This window comes from Triturus cristatus, chromosome 4_2 (assembly GCF_964204655.1).
Source record: "Triturus cristatus chromosome 4_2, aTriCri1.1, whole genome shotgun sequence".
NCBI classification, from domain to species: Eukaryota; Metazoa; Chordata; class Amphibia; order Caudata; family Salamandridae; genus Triturus; species Triturus cristatus.
In genome coordinates, this window is record NC_140586.1 from 294123238 (window position 1) to 294147738 (window position 24501).

The 24501-nt window shown below is 42.6% G+C and overlaps 1 protein-coding gene across 1 annotated transcript in view; it reads left to right on the forward strand.

The window, feature by feature from the left end:
- CENPL (centromere protein L) overlaps positions 1 to 24233 on the forward strand; it is a 107828-nt gene extending 83595 nt beyond the window's left edge. Inside the window, exons 4-5 of the mRNA XM_085601587.1 lie at positions 5087 to 5632; positions 23406 to 24233. Coding sequence (XP_085457713.1) covers positions 5087 to 5632; positions 23406 to 23480 — 621 coding nt within the window. The 3' untranslated portion in view covers positions 23481 to 24233. The remainder of the gene's footprint in view (positions 1 to 5086; positions 5633 to 23405) is intronic.
- Positions 24234 to 24501: the final 268 nt, after the last annotated feature.

Here is a 24501-nt window from a genome sequence, read left to right on the forward strand (position 1 = left end):
ATTTACATTCTGTGGCATAGGCGTACCCGCCGTCGCCACTACATTTCCCACAGTCCTTTGGGGCAACTTGCTGGTGTGACGGGCGGTGTGCGACCTACTTTTCCTCAATTTAAACGGCTTCCTTAAGCTAACGGGCTGACGAGCCTTGAGTCTGCACCTGCGCGCCAGGAGAGGTACTTGACCTGCTTTTAATTACATTTGGCAGTCCACGCGGCACCCCTTTACATTGACCTGCTCCCTGCTGACGAGAGGCAACTACCTCGAAACACGTGTCCAGGGATGGCTAACGCATACACATACTGTTCTATTTACATTCTGTGGCATAGGCGTACCCGCCGTCGCCACTACATTTCCCACAGTCCTTTGGGGCAACTTGCTGGTGTGACGAGCGGTGTGCGACCTACTTTTCCTCAATTTAAACGGCTTCCTTAAGCTAACGGGCTGACGAGCCTTGAGTCTGCACCTGCGCGCCAGGAGAGGTACTTGACCTGCTTTTAATTACATTTGGCAGTCCACGCGGCACCCCTTTACATTGACCTGCTCCCTGCTGACGAGAGGCAACTACCTCGAAACACGTGTCCAGGGATGGCTAACGCATACACATACTGTTCTATTTACATTCTGTGGCATAGGCATACCCGCCGTCGCCACTACATTTCCCACAGTCCTTTGGGGCAACTTGCTGGTGTGACGAGCGGTGTGCGACCTACTTTTCCTCGACCAAAGGTGGTATGTCGACGCCCACCTGGGCCACGAAAAAAAAAAATACAATTCCGGACCCAACCACTAGATGGCGGAATAATGCACAGCATAGTGAATCCTGAAAGTCTTCAAGCTGCAAAACTACACCGACAGGTAAGAAACTATACGCTATATGGCTTTCATGAACTCCCAAGAATTTACAGAAGTAGGACAAGAAATAGTACCCCATGAAAATATTTGTGAATTGCATTTTAGCATGAGCAAATATGCATGTGTAGATTTGTTCATGCGAAAATCTGAGTGTTTGCAAGTTCACTTTCCCTCCAACCACTTTTTTCCCGACTCTGGAAGAAGGTTTACGACTGCCATTGTCGGGAGTAAATTTCCAACATTTCTCCGTATGGGAAAAGATTATAGAAGTGTTGTGGAAAACCCTTAAAACATGAAAGTCAGTAGGTTTGCTCACACTCAAAAGGGCATTCTAACCCTGGAACTATTGCTTACCTCTACCTTCAGCCCAAGTATGTAGATCTGTGTAAACGTGGCAACATAAGGAGATTGCAAGTATTCAAACGCTACTATGGTATGAGCCCTGGCATATATCGGAGCTCTTATATAATGACTGTATCCTAGCTCTTATATAATGAGATTGCTGCCATAATGTGTCATCACACTACATGGTACCAAAGGGACAAGTAGATTTTGTTACAGGACAAGTAGCTATATAAAGCAACCTGCCCCATGCACAAGTAGATATTTTATTAAATTCCACAACCCTGTAGCTTCTATAAAACGTTTAAGATGGAGTGTGAAGGTTGAAGTTGTAGGTTGATGTATATAGTTTTGATGCTGGTTGTGGGTTTTTGATGATTGTAATACAAGTCTAATTGCTTTGGTGAATCATATCTGGGCCACAACGTGAGCTGTGTAGAATATTGTATATCCATCTGGGATTATTTCATCAAAAAATTGGGGGAAATATGGTGATTTTTCGGAGAGGAGGAGGGTTTTCAGATTCTTGTAGTTAATCCGGTCCTCTTTATCTGCTGTCTGTCTGGATGCATTTTAGTGTTAAGTGTGTTAGAGCGTAGTGTTGAGAGTGGCATGAGTGGGAGAATTGCTTTGGTGAGGGGCTGTATAAGGACACATGGCTGAGATTGAAATGTATGTATTTAGTCTTTCTAGTGTGGGGTATGTCTGTTTAGAAAATGGAGAGCTTACCTGAAAAGGGAAAATGGGAGGTAATCATTAACTGTTTCCTGGCTCTAAACACCAGGTGTCTGTCTCTACAAATTCCTTTAAAGCAGTCCAGGTTGAACACACAAACCCCTTTGAACTGAAAGGTGATCGGATAGTGTCATGAGTTGCTGCAGGTCCTTGTGGTAGTAGATACTGATGCTATAGAGCAAGTGTTTCCTTTCCACAGGGGTAAGGTGCTGAGGTCATGTGTTAACTATTAACTGCTTCCAAGGCACATGATGCTCGCCCATTGCATCTTTTTGCAGATTGAATCAGAGGTTTCTGCAGTTTAGACATTAAACTTCCTTCTGTTCCTCAGTTTTAATTTTAGTCCTCCCAAACCAACCCTTTAAATAAAATCCCGCATCTCCATGCCTGGTAGCTTATATCCTATTAATTTCTAGCTGCCTTCCTGTGCTCCAACCCCTTCTAAAATAATTGTATTTGCTCTTGTAAATATGAAACCTTTTTTCAATGGATTCGACTCATGAACGTTGATACAATAATTAAAGAAAGAGCTCTGTCTGGCTTTGGTGATGCTGCTGATATCTTTGCTTTGTATATTGCCAAATGTTGTGTCTTGCAGCCACTTGAGTAGTGTTAGTTAATCCATTCGGTTGAGGAACGACTCTGTCCTGAGTAACGATCACACTCCAACACGACTGAGTTACAAGCAATGGTTTCAGTAAGATGAAGAGTTTCTGGGTACCTGTGGGTGAGATAGTGGCATCATGAATCCTTGTTTAGAACCACACGAACAGCATGTAATGTATACGTTTCGTAACGAAAACTCAAAGGAAAATAATGCGAAATAGAAATAAGGATGTATCGGAAGTTCAGAGACTGTATATATGAAAGTTGATATGACAAATGTAAAAATGTCTTGATACCGTGCGAAAATGTGTGTGTGTGTGTGTGTGTGTATGTGTGTGTGTATATATATATATATATTCACTGAAAAAACCATAGGTTTCACACATGTTATAGTTAGCGGAAATTTTACTGATAAAAAACCAATGAAATTCCCCCGTTATAGTTAGTGCAGGCAACTATAACTCACGCGACCGCAATCCTCTGCTGATGCTAATACTGTATTTAGACACTTATTTGCCCATGTCTTCTTCCATACATTTTTAGCTATACATATATTACAAATATTTTTTTTTCATAAAGACACATATGTCATCAGCAGAAGATTGCGGTCGCGTGAGTTATAGTTGCCTGCACTAACTATAACGGGGGAATTTCATTGGTTTTTTATCAGTAAAATTTCCGCTAACTATAACATGTGTGAAACCTATGGTTTTTTCAGTGAATTTGCAAGGTTTTTTAAATGCTAATTCCTAACTATAACGTGTGTGAAACCTATGGTTTTTTTCAGTGAATTTGTACGGTTTTTTAAATGCTAAGTTACTTTACGCCATTCGTGGCGTGCGCGCCCACTTAACGCAGTTCGTTCCGTGCGCGCACGGTGCGCTTCGCGCACCGTGCGCGCACAGTGAGCACGCGGTGCGCTTCGCGCACCGCGCGCCCACTTTACGCAGTTAGTGCCGTGCACGCACGGTGGGCACGCGGTGCGATGACAAAGCAAGAAAGCACGTCAACAAATCTGTTTCTGCTTTCCTCCGTGACTATGGTATGGGTGCCATTTACCACAACAACTTGCGTTATGACATGCAAGACATTTATAGAGGAGATGGTGTGCACTTCAATGATGAAGGGAACAGAGTCTTCCTCTTGAACCTTAGACTCTGCATCGGTACTTACTTGTAGGTACCACTAAAAAATCATTTCATAAACACAACGGCTCTTTTTAGAGCCCCCTAATATCTAAACACTTAAATCTGATTTTCATATTTTTTTTTTTTTTTTTTCTACCGTATGCTTACCGTAAGCTTACCGTACGCGTACCCCGTGATTTTTTTTAAAATCAATAAATGTTTTCTTTGTACTTTACAGTCCTTCTTTGACCCCCTCACAAATGTAAGGGGGTCTGTAACTCTCCTCATTGCCCCCTTTCCTTGTTTTCACTCTTTTTTTTCAGAGTGAAATACACAAAATGGCGGCCGCCGCTTCCTGGTTTCGGCCGATTCGAATGTTTACTAAGATCTAAGAGCCAATCAGAATCGCGCTCGCGCACGCCACCGTACGCTTACCGTAAGCGTACGGTAAGCGTACCGTAAGCGGGCTCAGATATATATATTGATTTAAAGGCTATTTTCTCAGAATCTACTGAACAGATTTACACCAAACCTACAAAAGGCACTTCCTTGACCTAGGGACTACCTCTCTGCCAAATTTTGAGTAATTCTGTTCAGCCGTTCGGGCTGTAGCTCGTTCTAAAGGTCCTATGGAAAAATGCATGGGAAAAACGCGTTTTGGAACCCCCCTTTTATCTCAGCCCCCGCTTGACGGATCCCCCCGAGACTTTCAGGGTAGGAGCGGAGCGTAGCGCCCCACCTATTTTGAGAAATTCGCGAGGATTCGTCGACCGGCGCCAAAGTTATTCAAAATAGAATGTTGAGGTTTTCCTATGGAAACGTGGTCCTAACTATAACTACCTACTGGCGACCGCCAGTAGGTTATATATATATATATATATATATAATTATTTTTTTTATGTTTAGAAACTTGTTAAAAGGGGGAGTAATAAGATACAGAAGGGAGTCCTAACTATGATTGTGGCCTTTGATGTCTGAGTAATGCAACCTATGGGTCTTTAAATGTTTCCTTGCCAGTTACTGTAGCCTATGGTAAATATATAATTCAGGAGGTGCTATTCAGTTGTGGGGATTGTTTTGAAGAACAAGTTGGTTATCCTGTCAGTGGGTTGAGAGTGTTTCAGAGTCTGATATCTTGTCCTAGAACTGACCTCTAGCTACGATGGTGCCTGCATCTTGGCTTTGTCTGATGTTCTGCTTTATATCATAGATTCCTAGTGGGCTCCTATTAGGTTGCCAGCTTCTGTAGGTACCTTCCTGTCCTTAGCAACGTGTTTGATCTCGATTTGAAGCGAGTTGTTCATACTCTGCAAACATTTGAATTCCTGGGGTATGGGGGAAACGAATGTTGGAAGGACACTAGGTTTATTGCATTCTATTTTCAGCGTTCATTAACTTGTGCATTCTTATACTTTTTTTTAAAGCTAATGTCAAAACCACCGTTTGCAGCTTCAAACTCGGAAGATAAAGTGGTATGGACAGGCTGGTTCTGCTGTACTTTTGGGGATGAAGAAGTGTTGGACTTTTTACCAGAAACGTTTACATGCCTTCCTTTATTTTTGGTGAACGGCACTGAGACTTTCACTGCTTTAGTTGGTAACTGGTTCCAGAAGACCTTTGACTGCTGCATTAGTGACTTGGCCATCAGCTCGCGGGACCTCTCGTGGATGGCTGCCATGTGGACAGGCTATGACGTGCACAGTCATCTCGCCCCAACGGAACTCTTGTTTTCTGTGCCTATCCATCCGCAAAGCCTTGACATTTCCTATGCCATACATCCAGAAGATGCTCGAGCCTTGTGGGACGATATTCATAAGAATCGGGATGAGGTCACAGAGGAGGAGGTGCAATTGTTCTTGAACTGTTTGTATTCACATTTCTTCCGTCACTTCAAGATCCATCTGTCTGCCACAAAGTTGGTGAAAGTCTCCACTTCTGTGGCTTCAGTTCACTGTGATGGAAAAGTAAAGGTAAGCGGGAGGGTTGGGAGCTTATAAGTAGGCCTTCTTGGAAAAGGCATTGTTAATCACAGTTTCAGTATGCTTGCCTCAGGGTAACTATCCCAAGAGACTTAAACATCAAAACAATTTTAGTCATCTGTGGGGGCGGAGGTAAGCCACTTTTTATTATGACATCCAGCAAATAAATAGAATAGAGCTGTTAGCCGGTATATCAAAAATTCAACCATAAACATTTGCTTTTTCCTAACTCTAGTATCTTTAGAACAAGACTTTACCAGAGTTTGGGCCTTCGCAGTCCAATACTCCGCAGTCCAATACTCATCAGCACTTCTGTCGTTGTTGAGAACACTGGCTTTGCTTGACATTGACTTCAGAATCGTCACATTAAATGATTAATTCAGGTCTTCAGTGTCCAGTCCATGCCTACCCAAGTGCCTTAGCAATAAATTGTAAAATATTGACAGTCCACTGTAACTTCTGAACTAGTCCTATTGGCATTCTGATATACAACTACATAATCAAATACACACATACATTTCCTGGAGATAACAAACTAAAGAAATTAAGAGACACAGACCTAATGAGGACTGTTAAGTCCACAATCCTTGGCACTTTTCTCATAATCTTAAATAGTCGACACAGTCTGATTGCCAGATGACAGGTGAGTAGAGTCCAAAACTCCACATGCATTGTGGAGGATGGGAAGCAATGTCATTTAACTCAAAAGCCAAATCGTTGATGCTATAAGTAGGCAGTGAGACACTGATGTTAGCAACCTGTGTTAGTATAAGTGTAGATAGAGTTGATGTTTTATTATGCAGTACAGCAAATGGCAGTTTACATGACGTCCTTGGTGACAGCTTAGCGACAAAAAGTATGCTTTTCTTTCATATTCCGATGCTTCAGAGGAATCTAATATACCTATTGTAAGAAATTGAATTGTTGTTTAGGCTGGATGGCTACAAACCTCAAGGAGTAATCCCAAACTTTGAGTGAAACCTCAAAGTCACAATATTAACAGATGCTCAACCCCCTGATAGCCATGGCATAGAGCATGCGGGCTTAACTTGGGACAATTGTGTAAAGTATTTATGCAGTTTCAAAATAGTAATAAAGTCGAAATGCAAAAGAATAAAAATCTGAAACCGTATTGGAAAAATAGAGTAAAATTCAGTAAACAAAATAACAGACATTCAAATCCTGGAGATAAAATTTATTTTAAGTAGCAATAGCGACACAAAGCTAGAGTGCCAATGATAGGCAGTGACCGCCATAGACCTTGACCTAGGTGCTGACTGTGATGGAGTGCTGGTCGAATAACACAAACCAGTTTGTCCTGGTCAATGATTTTACCTTCTGAATTTCACCCTTTAAGTCCTAATCCACCACAGGAGTACACTTCTAAAGCCGCCAGGACCTCAGGGGAAGCACTTAGAGACTCACAGGGTATCAGACCGAGGCTACAGCAGGGCCACGTCCAGTTGCCACTCATCAGCTACGTAGTTGCAGGAAAGGGCCTTTCTTGGCTTGTTGTGTAGCTTTTAACAAGAGGTCAGCCTTATGATCCTTGGAGTCGAGTTCTTTGTCCTGGGTACAAGAGAGCAGGTCCAGTCATTCAGATCTCTTTCCCTGATAGAACACAACAGATTCAGCTCTCTTCTGAGCTTTAAGCCCAGGATTGTTCTGAAGTGGGTGTGTGGAGATAACACATGTATGCCTGGCACAAGCTAGTCTGTGGAAATCACTCTGGCGCACACCCTAACCAACTAAAAGTTCCCAGGGCTTAGGCTACGCACTTTGTCAATTTTAAAGATGGCGATAGTCTTCTTCCACACTATCTTGGGCTCTGACAGAATTGGGTGTATATGGGGAATGTTCTTGGGTAATCCTTGTGTCCTCCCACATCTAAAACTAAAATCCAGTTTGGGGCAGTCGCTGTACCCACAAATCCAGATACACAAGTCTGGTGGTACAAAGCAGGTCCTCCAGCAACCATACAGAGGCTACACAAGAATTGCTTGGGCATCCTGTTTCCTTTTTCAAGTGTGCCCTCAGTGTTGTATGTAAAACCAGCAGAACTGTAAAGCAAGATTTGACATTCAAGCTGGATTTGATACTGGAATGTCAAAAAGGATGCTCACAGACCCACCCTGCATATTCTGGCAGGTTCAGAGGAGTCATCTCTGCCCGTTTAGGTCATCCTATTGTTTGCTCCTGGGAGGCACTTCACATCTATTCAGATGCTTATTACTGGCTGGCAGAAGTGGGATGGCAAATGCACATCTGGCCTCTAGGAACTTCAGGTAGGGAAAAGGTGACTTTCTAAAAGTTATTTTACTTTATTAAACATCCAACTTCACTACTGAATTTGATTTCTATTTTAATAACTTTTAAATAGTCCATTATTATTCTAGCTAGTCCCGTTCTCGAGATACAGTACTGCGATTTAAAATCCGTGCTCTTCTTTTCTACATTGGTCAGTGAGGCTGGCCACAGTGGAGAATACCTTTTAGGTGCTGGTACTGTAATAACATGTTAACATTACATTTCTTCATGTCTTTAACATGCACTATGCCTTGTGGGTGACAAGGCCAAATCGGGATACATTGCTTACTAATATTTAAAAGGGAGGCTTTGACATGCCCGAAGGGTTTATTTTGACGGGTCAAATTGCAGTGTTCACACTGCTACTGTCAGGCTACACTGGAAAGTCCCAATCCCTGCTTTACACAGACACTAGTGGTAATAGGTGCTGCAGTCCACTAAGGACATTTAGCTTACAGCTCCTGGGTACACTTTGTAGCATATACTGGTGACTTACATAGAAGTTAAATATGCCAGTTAAGAATATGCCAATTTGACCATGTTTAAAGGAGAAGTGCATGCACTTACTACAAGTTGGCCAGGCTAAAGTTTCGAGTTCTAAATCCATCAAGAATTTTGGGTCCAGCAAAAGTTGAAAATCCGGGGTAGCCATGCAGAAAAGGGGTATTTCCTACACCTTTGCCTTTTTTGGTAGTTGGCAAGTATTCAAACACAGCCCTTTAAAATCACTTTCAAGAGTTTGCAAAATGCTCCTCAGTTGTGGAAACACATCCAGAGTGCGATGTCTTGCGTGTGTGTCTAGATGACTGATTGTTTAAAGGAGAATTTTATCCATGTCCTCTGCGCAAACCAGGCCATTCGAATGTTGAACCTTTCAGATTTCCCGTTAAACCTTTAAAAGTCTTATCTACAACCTAGTGAACAGATTAGGTTTTTACAGTAGGCTATTTTAATTGTGAATTTGGTGGATATTTTGACTGCGGGGAGACTTTAGAAAAGAGAAATAGTGTTCTGGGATCTTAAATGGTGATCTTTGACAGCGAAGTATTGGTGGTGGTATTAATGGTGGTATTGGTGGTGGTGGGATTGATGTTGGTATTGGTGGTGGGATTGGTGGTGGTGGTGGGATTGGTGTTGTGGTGGTGGGATTGGTGTTGTTGTGGTGGTGGGATTGGTGTTGTTGTGGTGGTGGGATTGGTGTTGTGGTGGTGGGATTGGTGTTGTGGTGGTGGGATTGGTGTTGTGGTGGTGGGATTGGTGTTGTGGTGGTGGGATTGGTGTTGTGGTGGTGGGATTGGTGTTGTGGTGGTGGGATTGGTGTTGGTGGTGGTGGGATTGGTGTTGGTGGTGGTGGGATTGGTGTTGGTGGTGGTGGGATTGGTGGTGGTGGTGGTGGGATTGGTGGTAGGGGCATTGGTGGTAGTACATGGGATAATGCCAGGTTAAAGTGATTGAAAGCGGGCGCCCGTGTCACGGGCCGGCCCTGCTGCTTAAAAAAACACAAGCGGTTCTAGCTGAAGCAGCGCATTTCCAGCCTACATTAAGAGAAACTCAATAAATTAAATAGTGCTTACAGACTAAATAACCGGTCCCGTGTAACAACCAAAGTGAAGGGGTCCGCAGCCATGGGAGATTACAAATGAAGACAAGGCTGTACTAAGGAAGGACTAACAAGCTTGCAGGGATGTGAAATTCCTATAGCCGGACTCCCAGGACATATGGTTTGGGGTCAAGGGCAACAAGCTTTCATGTGTATTTTGTCCTTGGGACAAGTAGGCCCAACCCCCTGCAGCACAAACCCTAGCCTGCCAGTTTGCAGTACTACACTATGGATCAGGGAAGAGCAGTGTCTGCAGTTAAGGTAATATTTTTGTTCCTATGTCAATGCTGTTCAAACTTGTATTTATGGTTCATTAATTGAAAGCCTTTATTATTAGCGTAGGCTCTCTAAGTAAATGTTGTAAGCTCTGACTGCACTACTGTCAGTGGTTCCAGTATGAAAATGTGTACACCCGTTTTCAAAGTTTAGCAATATGAGTCTGTGTTTAATGCTCCCAGAATGTTCTCTGATTTGATGCAAATATTTGCAGTAGCTTGACAGCAAAATTGATGATTCTTTGCTTTCAAAATAAAATGTTCATAAAAAATGAAAGCAGGAAAAAAAAAACATTTTGCCAAACTACTGTAAAATTTCAGGTACCATTTCTTTGCAGCTTCATTTAATGACCTGTTGATGCATATTAGTATTTTCCAAAAATATTAATAATTTAAAATTGGTGTAACCAGTTTCATTAAGAATATAGGTAACAAAAATAAACGAGCATTGGCAAAGCAAGAAGGTCTGAAATTGGTGGTCCGCTTTTTAGTTTTGCAAATGTGTGACTTGTTTTGACATGGTTTTTGGAAAACCTTATTGGTTTGGGAGCTGCCAGGCCCTCACTATTATAACAAACATTGGCAAAATTAAAAGAAAATGGTCTCAAAAAGCACGTACCGCCACAGTAGTTACTTGCACTGAACAAAACTACTTTGTGTGTCGATATGCTCCTTGTGAAGGAGCAGAATGCTGTCACTCTCAGTGAAGCCAGCCAATACAGAGAGAATTTATTAAACACAAAAGGTTAGTCAATGCCAGACCAAATTAGGGGCCCGATTATTTTCCCTCCAGCCACTTTTTTCCCCCCAATCTGGAAGAAGGTTTACGTCTGCCATTGTCAGGAGTAAATTTCCAACATTTCTCAGTATGGGAAAAGATTAGAGAAGTGTTGTTGAAAACCCTTAAAACATGCAAGTTAGTAGGTTTGCACAGACACAAAAAGGCATTCTAACCCTGGGAACAATTGCTTACCACTACCTTTAGCCCCAGAATGTAGATCTGCGAAAACGTGGCAAAGTAAGTGGATTGCATGTGTACAAACACTACTTTGTATGAGCTCTTTCATATTCAGAGAGACTACATCAAAGCTCTTGTATATAATGAGATAGCTGCCATAATTTGTCGCCACACTACATGGCACCAAAGGGACAAGTGGATTTTGTTACAGGACAAATCGATTTATGAAGCAATCTGCCCCATTGACAAGTAGATATTTTACTAAATTCCACACCCCTGAGCCTATGAATGAATCCGAAGGCAGCATTTACGAAAGACAATGACACAAGTCAATTAAAAATATGGGAGGAGAGTGGGCGCGGCTTCTCTCCCATACTCTACTACAGCAGTCTCGCAGAGCGGGCTGCGGATGCGCGATTCTGCTAGGCTCGACCTAAACAAGTGAGCTGGTTGGAAACGTATTATCATGCTGCATCTCAAACATGCCAGGTCTCCACATTTAGGAATTCCTCCCCCCCCCCCCCCCTTTTTTTTTTTTTTTTAAATAAAGATGGGAAGATATGGGCCTTCTCAGTCTGGCATGTTTTTTGCTTTGTGGTGTGGCTATTTTTTGTTTTATATGTCTTAGATTTACAGAGTGCATAATTTAACAACTCTCTGGACATTTCTGTTGCTGCAAAAATAATGCTTTCGTTTTTTTATGTGGCTATATTATCTTACTCGGGTGGGCTGTGCGGTGTCAGACCGTTAAATATCATATGTTGCCATTTGCCACTAGTTTGTTATGTTTATTTTATCAACACTGCTTGGATGAAACTTTGTTCCCACCCTGCCGCATCTCAAGTTCACAGCCTGCATGTTGCCTATGGATCTAGCAAGTGCATTAACCATCTGGCACTTTCAAAACTGTTGCTATACCCTTTTGGTGGGTTGTGGGCGTGTGGTGTGAAGGTATGTGAGAGGGGGATGTTCTTGTACAGTGTGTTCAAAGTCTTCTCTGATTTTGATATTCTGTCTTTTTAGGTCTGTTGTTTGCTAAAACCTTTAGATTTTTTCTAAAATATTTATACTCTACGTACATATAGGGTATTTGAGCCACTTCTCTATCTATTTGTGTCATTCCTATTTTGCTTCTGCCTACTACAGCATATAGTTTGGGGCAGTGGGACAGTCTACTTAAGCCACTGGTTAACCAAACATTTTTTTTTTTAAAGTTTAAAAATGCTTTATTAAAAAATAATCAATAGGAAAGGCAACACATGTGACGAAGCATTATTACTGAGACATGTCCTAAAGAAATCAATGACCATAATGATGAAAAGGTAAAATATATACAACAAATTAATATAAATGTTATAGAATATAGCACATCTCAATGGGGAAAAAAGACAATGTTGCAATAGAATACAGATATCATTTTATAATTTCATTGGCGAGGAAAGAAAAGGGGAGGGAGAAGAGAAACTAAATAAAATATGCCTATATATGGAAGGTAATAGATGGTAAGGAAATGAAAATAATGTGAAAGCAAGAAGTGTACAGTGAACTATATAGGAGGATAAATAAGATAAGAAGCTAAGAGAGAAGCAAGAAATATTTGAATTCAAGAAGGGTTGGTAACTTCAACATTTGTAGAAAAAGGGAGACCCCGATGTGGAGTCAAGGGAAGCCAGATCAAATCTCTCTTGAAGGCCTCGTTTAATGAGGAAGTGTGAAGTATTTAATCTGTTTATGGCAAATCAAGTTCCACTATGCCATATAAGAAACCCTGTCAATGTTACTAATTGGCAGTAATAACCTGAAAGGCAACCGCCAGGAGAAGATCCACGAACATACCCTTGATATTGTTGCCTGACCATATGTCCAAGCAGCTACCAGTAAAAAGGCTAGCTATGTGAAAGGGAGTTTTGTAGTGAACAAGGGAACCCGCAAGGTAAATAAGGACCTTGGGTATCAGCTTTTTATTACAAACAAAGGTTCTTAAAGAACAATTTATCATAATAATGAATATAGACTAGGATCAGTGCTATATTGCAGGACGTCCAACCGGACAAACAATTTAATAATTCCAAAAATTGTTAAGCATATTTGAGAGCACTCAAAAAATCAGAGTGGGACACAGTCCTGCGCCCTACATTTAAACAAAAGACAATTACATTTGGACAAATAGCATTTCAGGCGAAAAACAAGAAGCCTATGGTCAATGGTGATAAATATGACCAGCTTTCAAAAAACAGTATTCACACCAGTTTTAACACAATGGTTTAACGTGCAAATATGTTTCATGGGTCAACGACGTTTCTATCCCATTTAGCACAATATTGGGATCATCGTGAGGACGGTGTATTTGATAATTTGTCCGCCACTGGACAGACCGCTAATTCACTCAAACCATGTATTCACACATGGTTCACAGCGTATAGCCTTCCACTATACCCCCACAATCGCTGCCTTTGCATGGTTCAAACAATAGTTTACAGCAGCAAGGACAGGGTTCCTTGAAAGGAGCTCACCTTCAGCTCCATGTCATAACATGTTGTTCTTCTGCCTTTTTTCTATTCTTTCCTTCCTTTTCAGCAGGCAGTATGTCAATTCAGGCATGTAATTACACTGTCCTGATGATGATCCCAATATTGTGCTAAAGGGGATCGAAACGTCGTCGACCTTTGAAACATATTTGCACGTTAAAATGGGTGTGAATACTGTTTTTTGAAAGCTTGTCATATTTATCACCATTGACCATAGGCGGCTTCTTTTTCGCCTGAAATGCTATTTGTCTAAATGTAATTGTCTTTTGTTTGTATGTAGGACGCAGGACTGTGTCCCACTCTATTTTTTTGAGTGCTCTCAAATATGCTTAACAATTTTTGGAATTATTAAATTGTTTGTCCGGCTGGACATCCTGCAATATAGCACTGATCCTAGTCTATATTCATTATTATGATAAATTGTTCTTTAAGGACCTTTTGTAATAAAAAATATGCGAAAGGGAGGTCAGACTAAAAATAACAGACCTTTTATACCACACAAGATGCCAAAAAGTAGAGTTTGGAACATGAAAAAACTTGTGTAGAAAATTCCCATTGGGGGAACCACATGACCAACAAATGTTAGGTAAAAGTTTCATTTTGAATAAAAATAGGCGTTAGAAACTATCTATTATCAAAGAAAAACATGGTCTGAGTGGTACTGGTTGAACGAGAAGTATAATGTATCATCTGCCATAGTTTATTCCATGAAGAGATTGGGAAAGAGGTCTGCAGGTCCTGCTCCCCAAGCAGGTTCAGTTTTGGTTTTCGCCCTGTCTGAGTCTTGTAACAGCTGCTTTTATTTATGAACTGCTTTCAATACATCAGTAGAAAAATTATGAGTAAGTATAGGATCAACAAGGGAATTATCTAGGCTGGGATGGGGATCTATAATGTGTGGACGAAGTAAATCTTTAAGCAAAGAATATTTATATCTATGAGAAGATGGTAGTTAACCTCACTTTGAGTGACTGCATTTTGCTCTTCCACAAGGAGTACATCTGCACACAAGCTAGTTCCTTTCAGTGCCAATGTTTTTGTTTTTGCTATATACTTGTTGTGTGGCATTTGTGCCCAGAGCCTGTGGTAGCAGGATGCTTCTGAAGTACATTCCATCTTTATCGGATCCTATCTCCTGCCAATGCTGGTTTTAATTTCTTGTGGAGTGTTTGGTGTTTCTCACTGCTGCTATTTCACAACATACCAGATTGTGTCCATTTGAAACTGTTCTGTATTAAGTTATCCACTAATTACTTTTTTCACTCCTTTCTGTCCTTCCTTCTTTCTCTTAACCTTTTCTTCCTTTGTCTTTTCATTCTTGCCTTTCACTAGTTTTTCCTTTCCTCAGTTCTCTTATCTTTCTTTGCTTTTCGCTTTCCTTTCTTTTGCTTGCTTTTATTCTTTCTTTTGCTTGCCTTTCTTCTTTCCTTATGCCTGGTTTCCTTTTACGCATTACCTTCTTTGTTTCTTGCCTGCCTTATTCCTTTCTTTCTTAAAGGGAAAAGGCTTGCAGTCCTTGCCAGACTGACCTTCTTAAACCTGTTAGCCAAGACCTTTAGATTTTACATTAGTCTTTGGTTGGTGTACTTCATATTTTGTTCCACCCACTGCATCAAAGTGGTTCCCTTCAGTGCCAGGGAGCACTATAATAGTGTGTGCTGTGAGTGTTTATTTTTTTTTCACATTGAGAGCCCAGCATATTACCAAACCAAGTTTAGCAAAAGCCTTTACAAAACATAATAGTTACCAGAAGGCTGGAGGCCAATGCCAGACTCATTGGTTGTTTTCCAGTCTTATGGAGAAGGAGCACTTGTTACTGAAAACGGTAGACCGCATCCATCTAGAATTCCTCACTCCACGTTGTTGTGTGATTCATTGCAAGGCGTCTACAAAGTTGGGTTTTCAACACACTACTGGCTCCCTCTGGATTACTGCTGGCTAGTCTTTCCTCGGTCCTGGCTGTGCCTCCCAAACCTGCTTCGGGTTCAGTTCGGAGTCCAGTGGCAAATCTACACCGGCACCATGATTTGCACCAGACTTGCCAGGTTGTACCCAGCACCAACACCGAAGGAGAATGTTGAGGCCATAGCCCTTTCCAACTGAGTCATATCTGTCTCTTAAGTCCATGGCGCATGAGTTCAGTTCCTACGTGCCTGACCTCCATTCATTCCAACTCCGACAAGACCCTGCCTTTACCTAGATGCTGTCTTCCAGTACTCCAGCAATTCTTTGGCTAGGACTCTGACCACAGCCAACCAGCTGTTGATGGTGGAGATGTATTACCTACAAGACACCTGTGGGACTGATACCTCCCCCGACATGTGGTTAGTTCTACGGCCCTCTCCCTTTCCAGGTCGTTCAACAGAAGAGCCTGTTCCTTCGCCACGCTGATTAGAAGGGCAGCCGAAGTCTTACATTTACTACTGCCTTCAGTCAAAGTGAAGACTAACATCCTTATAGAGGTTCTCCAATCCGAACAATCCTCGCCAGAACCTCCACTACCATTTAACAAGGCCCTAACTGACACTCATGGGCGCTTGGTCCAAACCTTGCTTTTGTTCACCAGTGAATAGAAAAGTGGCACATCTGTATAGGTCAGCCCCTGGTAACATTGTCTTTCTCATGCAGCATCCTACTCTGGAGAGAACAGGACTACAATAGCAGTTAAGTCCATTTCCTTCTCAGCGATCCCGTCAGACAGGGATTTGCAGAGAATGGAGGTGTTTGGCCAGAGTAGGTTTTCATCTGCTTACCTTGCCCTTGGGTCTGTCAACGCCTGCTGCTTGCTGGGATGATACTGCCATGCTCTATGGCACCTGCAGTGCCGGAGGAATCCAGAGGCAATATGGCACAGACCATTCCGAATGGTCAGGATGCAGCCAAGTTTGTCATCCGCTCAGGACTGAACGTGGCAGAGTGGTTAGCGCTAGCGTGGATGAGATCCACTGATGTTTTGGGTGACGTTCAGGTGCCACTCATGAATATGCCTTTAGATGGTTGTTAACTCTGGTGAGAAGGCAGGCTCCGCCCTCGAGCACTCTAAAGAAGGAAGAGATTCTGTTTACTCCTGTGTTTTTCCACACACTCAAAGCAGCATTTCCAGCATGTTGGCCCCTTTTGTAGGCATTGCTAGGGGTTTCATCTTCAGTCAAAATCAAGGCCCACTACCTCGGCAAGTGATATGCCAGCCCTTTCCGCATAGGAAATTTAGCAGGTGTTTCTCCGACAAACACTCCAGTTTCCAGCCCCTATGGCAGCAGCCTCCTAGCCGCTTTAGTCAAACAATAAAATTCAAAAGCTTGGTTTTGCGTATAGTCCAAAGGAGCTACACCCTGCCGTTCCTTTCTGTTCCAATGCCTATTCCAAATTACATCAGAGTGGCGTTTGGAGTTCAATTTGTCTATTTTGCTACAGCTAGACAAAGCTCCTATGAAACCAGCATTGGTGTAGCCAATAGGTCTCGCCTTTGGGACCTTATAAGTGTTTAGCTATGCAACAGTTGATGTTGTTGCACCAAGGATATTGTGCTGGTTAAGTAAACTCTTATAAGGTCCCAAAGGCGAGACCTATTGGCTATGCCAATGCTTGTTTATGTTTTAAAAATAAAAGGCATTATTTGCTATATCAATAGGTCAAACTTGCATAAATGTGAGACCTATTGCATTGCAAATGCTTGTTTTGTAAGGAGTTAGATGAGGAAAGAAGGCTTAGCCAGCAAACAATGTGTGTCCTAATGGTGGTATTTTCAACTACGTGTCAACAATTGCCATATACGAGCGCATACAAAGCGCACGCACAAAGAGGTGGTTACAGATACGAACCAACTAGATTTCCTAGTATTTTAATTGCGCTGTGTAAATCCATCTGACAATGCCAACAAAGATCAAGAGGCTGCATCGCATATAGATAAAAATAGAGAACTTAAAGTGCTTGTTACCAGCTGGAGAAGGAATTCGACCTTCCACCTCGTTGTAGATTTTGTCCGTCCGTTTCTCTTTCCAGCTTGTGAAAGGAGTCCTTGGCAGGTATATTCTAAAGGAATGTTGACTCGAAAGGTGTATTACAGTCTTGAAAACTGACACTTTTTTCCAACTATATTCACTGTTGTTTCCTGAAAATTGCCCTTGAGTGATTGAATCAGCTAGGAGTGACCAGAGACATGTGGCCGGTAGGTGGCGCTGTCATATGCAACTTGAAATAGCCCACTAGGAATGCAGCGTAAAACTTAGAAACAAGAAAAACAAACAAAAAAACGCGACCATAAAAGTGAAAGCCAAGCGACTGCGCTGTCATTAGTAACATGATCCAAGGGAAGAATGCAGCTAAGAAAAAATGTCGGGGGCGGGCTAATTCTCCCAGCAATAGGCCGAATGGGGATGGAGGGGCTCTAGGGAGGCGTGAAAAACACAACAAAGCCTCATTAACAGGCAAATGGTCTTAAAGACCTGTGAAGTACTCTGGTGCGGCTGAGTGTGTGCCCGGGAAGCTGACTCAGCCTGGGCTGCCACACGACGGGAAGTGGGGCTGAAGCCCTTTGAGACCAATGGGCGTTTACAAATAACCAGCGTACAAGCACACAAGATGTGTAGGACGACAGAGTAAAGTAACACTTGCATAATGAACCATTAGTCAAAAGCGTACTCAGAGGATAAAAGGTAACCTTAAGAGACAGGTAGTTTGAAATCGTCTAAGGGCACCTTGCACCACCAACAGTCTGGTGTGAGGTGAATAATAGGATAAATCAATACAACATATTCTTCACTATAGAAAGTATTATGCAGGACCAGCATCCTGGTGGACGGTCACCGTTTAGCTCTCAAGAAACCAAGCCCCTTGGCCCGAGGTTACAATCTCCCATGAAGATTAGCTCCACTGAACGTGTCCCTTCCAGTTTCCCAGTACGACTTCGGGAAGGCGAAGCCAAGCCAGCCCCCTGATTCAGAGAGTCAATCAGTGATTAGCATTATGGGTAAGTAGACAGAAAGCTCTGACAGTGGAAGCAGTGACTCAAGATCAATTAAAGTGACAAGCCTATCTTTAAACAGCATCGCTTAATGTTGATACCGTGGCATTCTCTATGGAAATAAGAGTCTTAACATGAAGCATATTCCGAGCCTCTGAACAGTAATCGGAAGCCATCAAAGGCCCGGTACAGAAGCCTGTCCCCTTCTCGGATGACTGTCTCAGCTGTCACTTTAGGAAATCATAACGTGAGGGGCGTGGAGGCAAGTTTCTATCGAATCACTTGTCGCTCTTTTATGAAAATGTGCAATTATTTTACGTACATTGTTTAATAAAGGTGCACACAGCATACACTTCAAGTTATATGAAATGTAAATATTGAATACAAAAAAAAAGTGAGTTTGTTGTGCTCGGTGGCTCTCAAGCCGTCGCCGAGCTGCCTTTCCTCCAGTGCATCATTAAACGCAATGCGCAGCATGTCGACTCAGTGAACAGAGAGATTGAAATGTCTTGAGCGTTTTGGGACAAGGTCAGTGTCACTGCTGGGAATGCAGCGTTGTATTGGAAGGCACTGGGAATCCTGTTCAGGCTGCAAGCCCCTGGCACAGCTTCCAGCTCCTAAAGTGCTTTTGGACGCTGCTACAAATGGGTGAGAGTAGTGGGAAGTAGTACAGACTAGTCAGTGGCAAAAAACGGAAAATGTATTTGGAGTGAAAATTGTAACTGTATACATTTCCTGCATGTGAGTTAAATACGTTTGCTCTTTAGCTTGCATCTCAAAAAATGTGAAATTAGAATCCCCCCCCCCCCCCCCCCCACGTTGTTAAATGGAACCGGATATTATGAAGATCATGTTTATGAATTTGAAAAACAGTATCTATTGGACTGGTTTATCGATTTGTGGAAGAGAAAGAACGTGAGTAATTAGAGAGAAGGAAAAGCTGTATGAGAGAGTGTATAACAGAAAAACAAAGATAGAAAGAAGAATAAAGAAGCAAAACCTTTAACAGGGAAAAGGAGAGTGGCATGCTGTAGTATAGAGAGGTGGGGGGGGAGGGGGGAGTGGAGGCCAGCAGAGTGACGCGATCTGTGGTGGGGGAGGGAATTGAAGCGCAAGCACGGCGGAGAGAGGCACGCAAGGCTTAATGAGCCTTGACAGAAACCCACATGGCAGCTGGCTTGAGGCCAGGAAAAGCCTGTGGTAGCACTTTCAAAAGCCACTCAAACTTCTCGCAGAACAGCGCTTGCTCTGGCTCAGCGAGACCTAAAAAGCAGCCATGGAAAGGGTCCAGCCCTCAGAAAATTGAAATGGATGTTATGCCCGCTATTTGCTAGGGCCTATAAAGATCTGAGGACTTTGCCCTGTTTTACATCTTCCACCCCTCAACTTCTTTCTGCAGAAGGACAAATTGAGGATGCTTACACTGGCCCAAGTTCTCTCTGCCCTGGATCCTGGGGACGGGCTGGTGGAGTTAGACCTTCTGTATGTGTATGTGTATGTGTGTGTGTGTGTGTGTGTGTGTGTGTGTATATATATATATATATATATATGTATATGTGTTATTTTGTTGTTGTTAAATTACTGTTATTTTCACTGAAAAAACCATAGGTTTCGGGGACATTATAATTAGTTGGACACTTCATTCGTGCAAAACCAGAGTAATTTGGCCGTTCTAGTTAGTTGAGCTAACTATGACTTGCGCCCCCGCAATGCACTGCTGATGACATCACATATTACATCACTCATGACCTGGTCAGTGACATCACTGATGACCTCTCAAATCACATCACGGATGACATCATCCAGTGACTGTGTTGCTGTAAAGTTTAAATATGTTTTATATATATTTATATGCCAAGGTGTATTGAAGAATGAGTGGATGTATGTGTCTGAATGGATGATTTAGTAGGTGCGTGACTGACTGTATAAGTGAGTGATTAAACGTGTCTTTCTGAATGTGTGCGTTAGTGACTAATCTGTGTGAATGTCTTTATCAGTCTGTCAGTTGGTGTGTAAGCGGCTGCCTGGGTTGGTGAGTAGCAACATGAGTGTCTATATGGGTTATTGATTGGTTGTCTGAGTATCTGTATGGGTGTCTGGGTGGGGGAGGGTGACTGTGCATAGATGTGAGTTGGTGATTCACTAGGTGTATGGGTTCAAGACTGCATCTGTGCAGGGCTGTATGGGTGGGTGAGTGTGTATGGGTTTGTTGGTGAGTGAATGGATGTCTCAGTGGTAGATGTGTGAGTACCTACATATGTGAAAGGCAGTATATGCGAGTGTTGGAGTATATAAATGACTATACGTGATTGTGAGAGTGGCTCTATGGATGAGTGTGTGCTTGTATCAGTGATTGTATAAGAGAGTAAGTATGTGATAGTATCGGTATGAATAAGTGAGGTGGTGTGTGTATAACAGTATAGGTGAGAAAATGGGAGTGTGATTGATTCTTTGCATGACTGACTAGATGTGTGAGTAACTCCATGGATGAGTGGTGGTGTGTGTGTGTGTGTGTGTGTGTGTGTGTGTGTGTGTGTGTGTGTCATAGGTGTAAGAGTGCAAATGATGGTGCTATATTGATGAGTGACTGCATGCATGAGTGACTGTATGGGTGAATGAGTGGATGTGTGTGTAGACCTAGGAATCGGTGAGTGGGTATGTGGTAACTGGTATTGGTGGCGCAGTGGCCAGGGTACCTGACTCCGGACCACGGGGTTCACGGTCCGATCCCCGGTGCTGGCGGCAGGTTAGCCCAGCACCATGTGACTCTGGGCAGTAGCTCTCTTAATCTTCCCGACGGCCCCCAGCGCAGGGACACCTCTGCAAACGCGCCCCCTGGCGCGTTGTTAGTTGGGTAATTAATTCCCCTTGAATACTGAGGGTCCTTGGGGGGCAACTAGCCCACCAGGTACCTCCAGTAAGAGCCACAGAGCTGCGTTGCAGAGTGGTGTAAAAAGGGGCATGGCCTCAGACCAACTCTCTGCAACGCAGCTCTGTGGCGCTTACTGGAGGTACCTGGTGGGCTAGTTGGCCCCCAGGGACCCTCAGTATTCAAGGGGAATTAATTACCCAACTAACAACGCGCCAGGGGCGCGTTTGCAGAGTGGTGGAGAAAGGGGGCATGGCCATGGTCTACCTCTCACTAATCCCACTGCGTGGGGCTTACTGGAGGTAAAAGGTAGGCTAGTTGGCCCCTAAAGGACCCCCAGCAGTGAATGGGACTTCAATTCCCATCCAAGAGCGCGCCAGGGAGCGCGTTTGTAGAGTAGTGGGCGTGGCCTGGTATAAGTACTTACCAATCCTGCTGTGTGGGACTGACTGGAGGTAATGGGAGGGGAAGTTGGCCCCCCAGGATGTCCTTGAGGGCCAACTACCCCTCTTGTTACCTCCAGTAAGTCCCACACAGTGGGATTGCTAAGATGTCTTCAGAGGCCATGGGCCCCCTTTCTCCACCACTCTGCAAACGCGCCTTGTGGCAGACTACGGGATGGGGGATGAAGTCCAATTTAGTCCTGAAGGAGTTTGGGGGCCAAGAATCCCTCCTGGTACCTCCTGTAAATCCTACGCAGCGGAATTCCTGAGCGCTGGTCGGACGCCCAGCCCCCTTTCTCCATCAGTCTGCAAACGGGACTACTACTCAAAGAAGCATCTTTCTGCACCTCTGACTTTGAGGTTGTTTTAATCCCCCTGCCCTATTATGTACTAGGGCCTTACAGAGGTCATGCTAATCACAGGGTGTAATTTGAGATGTCATCAGTGATGTCACTGACCATGTTATGAGTGATGTAATATGTGACGTCATCAGCAGTGCATTGCGGTGTTGCGAGTTATAGTTAGCTGAACTAACTATAACGGGAATTTCTATGGTTTTGTACAAGAGAAATGTCCGACTAATTATAACGTCCCTAAAACCTACGTTTATTTCTGTGAATTTCTAAGGTTTTTTAAATGCTAATTTCTAACTAGAACGTGCCTGAAACCTATGTTTTTTTTTTTTAGTGATCTATAGAGATATATATATATATACTATACAGAGTGTAATCTGCTGTTTAGTACTGTTGCGCTTGGGAAGATGCTTTTACTCACGTGAGGCGAAGCCTGAGGTTTTTCGACATGTCCCTCCGCTCCCTAAAAGTGTTAAGATATAGCCTATTCTACCAAGTGCATCTGCATATATGATTTATGCCTTCACATTTTTCATGTGTATTTGTTTTAACTAAAGGTACGTAACCAAATCTGGTTGCAAGGGGTTAAATGTGTGCAGCAAGGTAAAATCACACTAAAGAGATGTCACTATTAGGAGAATTGATCGCTGTAAAGTAATTTTTGTATGCAGTCCTTCTGTTAAGTGGGGTATGGGGGATAGAAGGAGTGGTACAGCGTTAACTCAGTCATGTGAATCTTATGGATTGCATCTCCATTGAGGACATGTTCATTGCTTACAGTCGCGGTCTAATGATTTGAAACCTCTTCATGTATCTCCTAAAATAAAACCTCATCAAACCTTTGCATGTTAACTCTAGTAGGAAAAAATCTGCCAATCTGAATTAATAGGACTCCGAATAAAATAAGATTCCCAGTAACATCATCTGATTTGTTCGATGGCTCGTGTGCATACCACCCCCAAAATAAAAAAGATCGGCATCTTGAGTATCTAAGTGCAAATGTTGGCGGAAGCTGGAACAAGTAATGTACATTTCCAGTAGTGGAACATTTCTGAAAAAGCAGCAGAACACCCCGGAATATAGACAATCGCCCTCGGACTGTCACCAGACCACACCTTATTAAATTTGGATAAAAACACAGAAATTTGATTTACACAAATGCAATAAAATAGTGAGTAATAGACTCATTAAGGTACAATATATATATATTTTTTTTTTAAACGGCTCAGTGCAAGTCTGGAGGTTAAATAATGCTTCTTGCAAGCAAAGTAGCTTATTTGAAGTCTTCAGTCCAGCATACTCTGTGTTTAATCCAAAAGGCAACGATTTGTGCCCCCTTATTTGCCTACCATTCAATGAACGATGGTGATTAGCAAGTCTGTACACCTACAGTAGTAGCTGCCTTCACTTTGCATTTCTTTCTAAGGCTGCATGCTTCGTTCTTCTAACATTTTGTCCTCTCTTTCAGTTCCTGTGTAGTGATCATCTGACCCGGGTCTTGGCATTACTGACAGAGCTGGCCATCAATCAAATACAGTATTAACCACTGGGATAACGCAACACCAGTATTTTCTCTAAGAGGCGCAAGTTTCAGTAACACACCCTCCTGTCATGGCTTCGAGCACAATAACTGGCACTTTGAGCTGTGGATACCTGGCTAATATCCAAGAGTATACCAGGACCCTTTGGGGCTGATCGCATTTCTCAGCCATTTCAAGATGCTTCGTCTTGGAGTCTGTTCGCAGGTTTGCTGTGACACTGCTGCATAACTTGCATGGTGCTCAATCTGTTGTGTTTGAATTATCAAAATGTCAGAGGAGGCGTTGCCTTCAACTTCCAAATGGACTGTGCACAGAATGTTTGTTCTGTGTTAACCAGGCTTCGATCTGCTCATCATGTGGAATCCGATATTTGTTACAATCTTTGACATTCAACTACACCCCTATGTACCATAAAGAGTCTTGAGCTGTTTTAAAACAACAAAAGTTGCTGTATTAGACACTATCACAGTTGCGGGCCTGATGGATTTTGCCTTGTTTAGTAACTTAAGTTCCAAGTGGACCACTAACGTGTAGACAATATCTTAAATTATGTTTTTATATTACAGAAGGAAATTCCACACAGTGGTACAATGAAATATGTGCAACAATTGAAAGACTAAACTTTTTTGGACATCTGTATATTTCTGAACTATTGTATTGCTTTAAAATGAGGCACTTTAAATTTGTTTTACTTGTAAATATGTGTTTATATGTATAGCGCTGTTCGCTTTTAATTATTAAAAATGTGACAAATATCTCTGTTTTGAGTGGACCAGGAGGATGAAATCGAAGAATGATCTGGTTAGAAAGCTCCTTCATCCACGTGGATATATTTGATTCTACAGTAAATGAAAATTACTTGTGCGAAAGTGCTGGCCATGCTTTAAAATGGGCTAGGAGTACTATTAGAATGGGTTAGCAAAGAGTAACCTGACTAGAGAGGGAACTGGAAGGGCCCGCAGACTAGTCAACGTCCTGTTTTAACAGAACTGTTTTGGGAAGATTCGTGAGTGGCTTGTAGGA